Source organism: Zea mays, chromosome 7 (genome assembly GCF_902167145.1).
Source record: "Zea mays cultivar B73 chromosome 7, Zm-B73-REFERENCE-NAM-5.0, whole genome shotgun sequence".
Classification (NCBI taxonomy): domain Eukaryota; kingdom Viridiplantae; phylum Streptophyta; class Magnoliopsida; order Poales; family Poaceae; genus Zea; species Zea mays.
This window is the reverse complement of record NC_050102.1, coordinates 76,920,836-76,924,855: the sequence shown is the minus strand read 5'-3', so window position 1 is coordinate 76,924,855 and position 4,020 is coordinate 76,920,836. Positions and strand designations below refer to the sequence as shown.

Sequence of the window (4,020 nt, the reverse complement as noted above, 5' to 3'; positions counted from 1 at the left end):
TTTTTCACTGGCCAGTGAACACCCTCATCACTGCAATCACATCAAATATTGGCACAAATTTAGCAAGGGAACAGTCAAGAGAAGAAAAATAATAGAAAAAATTACCCATGTACAATTAATTGACAGAGGAATAACAACTCATCAATAGACACAAGAAAGAGATGAAGCTTGTACATGGGTTGTTATTCCCCCATTCATTTCCTGGGGTTGTGAAGCCTGCCTAGTATGTGCTCGGCCAGAAATAACATATGACATTGATGGTCACATTTGCACCACTGCATCAATAAGATTCAAATGGACCAAGTTGCCGTTAAGAACTCCAACCGCGTAATTAGTAACATCAACTGCCAATTTTAACAACTTCTCTTGCAGAAAACAACTCACTGTTCGCATGACATAAAGATAAAATGGTAGGATAGCAATCCTCCCAGAATCATCCTTCTCAAACTTCATGAAGTTTGAAGGGCTGAAAAATCGTTTGCATTTCTGACCAATCTGCTCCGTGCAGACTGTGGCGATATGGCATAAATCTTCATAATTCATCTGCAGTATTCCAGAAAGAAATAATAAAGGGAGATAAATAATAAAAAGTGTGCTACATATACGGCTAAAGAAACATAAATGGAGACCACACATGTAGCTGCTAGCGGTGAGTTCTGAGTCGTTGATATCAGCAGTGAGCCATTGAGCCCAGAACAAAACTAGCTGATGTGGTGTAAAATACATAAAAAAGGAATCTTACCTTTTCAGCACTAGTAGCATCATCAATAACACAATTTTCTCTGAGACAAACCCACATGGCATCAAGATCATCAGCATTCAGCAGAAGCTCTGATTGTTTCTGTAATTGGTATCGAATAGCTCCCATAAGACACAAGTCATTCAGAGAAAAATGCCAACAAAATAAAGCTTAGTGTGCCACCAAATCAAAAGAAAAGCCTGATGTTACCTTTAGAAACCTGTACTTGGCCAACCTTTGAACTCTAGAGCTAATGGATCCTTCTTCAGGTTTCTGGACACAAGATGGAGAATTGGAGATTAGTTTAGTATCCACAACTAAGGTGCTAGATTCTACAAAATAGAACCAATTGTAATTACTGAGGGGACCCAAAAGAAATTTCTACCCTCTATTGAGGTAGCTAGAGCTGCTACTGTTCTATTCTAGTTAAACTGTAAGTTTCATCTAAAGAGTACAAATAAAAAAGAACAAGAGCAGTCAGGAAACTGAATCATGCACCTTCTTGTAAAAACTTGGGATGGAACCAGCCTCGGCACTCTTCCGCTGCCGCTCCTTGAAAATCTCAAGCAATATCCTTTTAGTCTCCAGTTCTGCAAATTGTGCGTATAGAACAAATCATGAATGTGGTATGAAATGTGTATGTTGATCAACAAAGCAACCACAGCAGTCTAGCATTTTATTTTAAGCTTGTTTCCAAAGAGAACATGCTAGGTTTTTTGTATCACTTTCATCACCCAGAACATGCAAGGAACCACCAAACAACTATAATTCAATAATTGTGATAAATTACAAAAGAAAAAGGGCCCTAGCTCTCCGTACAGGTGCAGTGACAGAGAAGTACTAGCACTTAGCCCACTGTCCTGAGACCAGATATCACCCTATCATGAATTACGAGTAAAAAACTCAAACAACACACATCCAAAATCTATAGCCTTCCTAAACATCCCTACCTCTTCAGAAATCACCATTTTCTTCCCAAGTGAATCTCCACAAAAATCAACAGCTGCAAATCAGCATCCAACTTTTTCAGGTACCCGTAGTAGGGCTGCATTACATCACCATACACCCTATGGTGCACAGATCTCATCCTCCTACCGCACGCATTCCAAACTGGGGCGCACGTAAACCCTAATCCTATCACCTAACCACCACCTCGAAATCCAGAGCGTGCAACTCCGACCGAGCCTAGAGCGGAGGTCGGGGGCTAAGGGCGGAACAGAGGCGAGAGGCACTGACCCATGAGGGCCTCGGATCCGAGGCCAGCGCCCATGCCGATGAAGCGGCGGAGATTGCGGACCCACGGCATGGACGAGGCGGGCGGGATCCGCCTCCCGGTGGGCGCCGATGCAGCGCGCGCAGAAATAAGGATCAGGAGCGCGGCGGCTAGAGAAAAATTAGGGGTAGGGGGCGGCGATAGATAGGGTATAGGGATGGAGAAGAAGATTCATTTTTTTATTTCTTTAAAGAATTTCGCAGATATTTGTGAATTCATATTTTAGCGATATATAAAATGGGTCGACGGTACCTATGACACGGTTTGATTTGATTTAAACCTGATAAATTTTTAACGATTCAGATTTGAATGTTATCGTGATAATTCAGATCGTATTAAATTAATCTGAAACCAAACAAAAATCCGCTCGCTATCCGGACAGTTGGATCAGGGTGTAAAACAATTAAACCAATCCAAAGAACATCGGCTTTGGATATGGAGATGGGGGTTGATTTAGAAAATGTATCTGTCCTCTGAACACCATCGATTTCTTTGCTGAGGACAGCGCACTCGGTCAGGTTTATTTTGGACCAAAAACCGTTGTTGTTGAGTTCTAATTATTTTATTTGAGATGAAATCGGAGAATTGGGCTGAATTTCCAAATTCGTATTTGCACGAGCGATGAATTTTAAATAATCATCGGATGCACCGATTTTTGGAACAACTATGTTCCGAACATCATGAAAATTTAGGAAGAGCCTGGATAGATAAAAATAAAAATGATGTCGAACTCGCGACAGACGAAACAAATGCGATATTAAAATCGCGATAGGCGAAGATGATTAAAATTTAGCATCTGTTTTATCCACTGATATTACGTGCTTAAATTCATACTCGTTGTCGAGCAGACGGTAAACACCTAGGGTGTTACAAACGGAGGCACGATCGACCTATGGTGAGTTTGGAAACCAAATCCCCTTGGTATCCAGCGAGGGGCGAGGCTGAGGGGCACCAACGCCCAACGAGGACAACATGTTGATTTCTCAAAGAACAAAGGGCCTTTTGCATGATCATGGACGCTAACACATATCCAGCTATGGAGGTAGGGGTGGAAACGAGCCGAGCCCATAGGGGTTGCAGTTTTAAGAAAGTATACTAGCCGAATTCATTATTTACTATATTTTTTCATAGTACGTTTTACAAAAAATATCATATAAAGACGATTTATATTTAGAAGTATCTAGTATACCCACTAACATCTAAGACAGTTTTTATAGTCTAGACGACTCTAATAATATCAGTATTTGAGATGTTTCATATACATAAGTGTCTAATATACTAATCAGAATCTAAGACAATACTTGCATTCTTAATGACTCAAAAGGTATATTTATTTAAGACATTTTTCAATAACAATCTGTCTTAAATCAATATAAGACATTTCTTACGATGTAACTGTCTCAAAATACTTTTTTATTAAAGACATATCTCAAACAAACCGTCTTATATTACTTATCACCGTATGATAAACGGCGCTTCTATAAAATGCACTGATATCCATTTTAAAATGTGCGTCTTAAATAAACATATCTCTAGTAGTGGATTCGCCCTATTCACCCCCCCTCTAGGCGACTTTCACATGCCAAGATCAGAAAGTCACGTACACAGCGATTACATAATTGGACATCATCACACATTGCTCAAAGTAAATAGCGGAAAAGTACTTTATTACAACAAGATGTTCAAGACATCCACTGAGTATATAACATAGTCATTAACATCAAAGTGCGGAAATACGAAACGTAGAAGATAAGGCCTTCACATGCAGCTGACTGGGGTTTGCCACTAAGATAAACTAGAGCTCATCGTAGTCCTGAAACTCCTCAAAATCCTCTATGTTGCCAGCATCTCCTCCCGAGCACTGAGTACAGTGTGGACAATCTGGGGTGGGGTGGTTTGTAAAGCAAGGGTGAGTACACATCAACGTACTCAGCAAATGTCCTATTTGGCTAAAGTGGACTAGCTGTATGTGGAGTTAAGGCTAAGCAGTTGCTTTTAGTTGGTCAAG

The 4,020-nt window shown here is 40.4% G+C and overlaps 1 protein-coding gene across 1 annotated transcript; it reads right to left on the bottom strand.

Moving 5' to 3' along the window:
- Positions 1–246: 246 nt before the first annotated feature.
- Positions 247–2,221, bottom strand: LOC103632474 (probable serine/threonine-protein phosphatase 2A regulatory subunit B'' subunit TON2). The gene is made up of 5 exons (XM_008654282.2): positions 1,976–2,221; positions 1,238–1,329; positions 950–1,012; positions 743–841; positions 247–543 (listed from the first exon to the last, which is right to left on the bottom strand). Exons 1-5 carry the CDS (start codon positions 2,043–2,045, stop codon positions 262–264), a joined length of 606 nt encoding a protein of 201 aa, XP_008652504.1. The 5' UTR covers positions 2,046–2,221; the 3' UTR covers positions 247–261.
- Positions 2,222–4,020: the final 1,799 nt, after the last annotated feature.

Excerpts from the sequence above, each read along its gene's own strand:
- LOC103632474 (XM_008654282.2), bottom strand. The coding sequence starts at position 2,045 with ATGCCGTGGGTCCGCAATCTCCGCCGCTTCATCGGCATGGGCGCTGGC. Across the intron at positions 842-949 it reads CCAAGTACAGGTTTCTAAAG|AAACAATCAGAGCTTCTGCT; the intron begins GTAACATCAGGC and ends TACCAATTACAG. Across the intron at positions 544-742 it reads ATGCTACTAGTGCTGAAAAG|ATGAATTATGAAGATTTATG; the intron begins GTAAGATTCCTT and ends GGAATACTGCAG.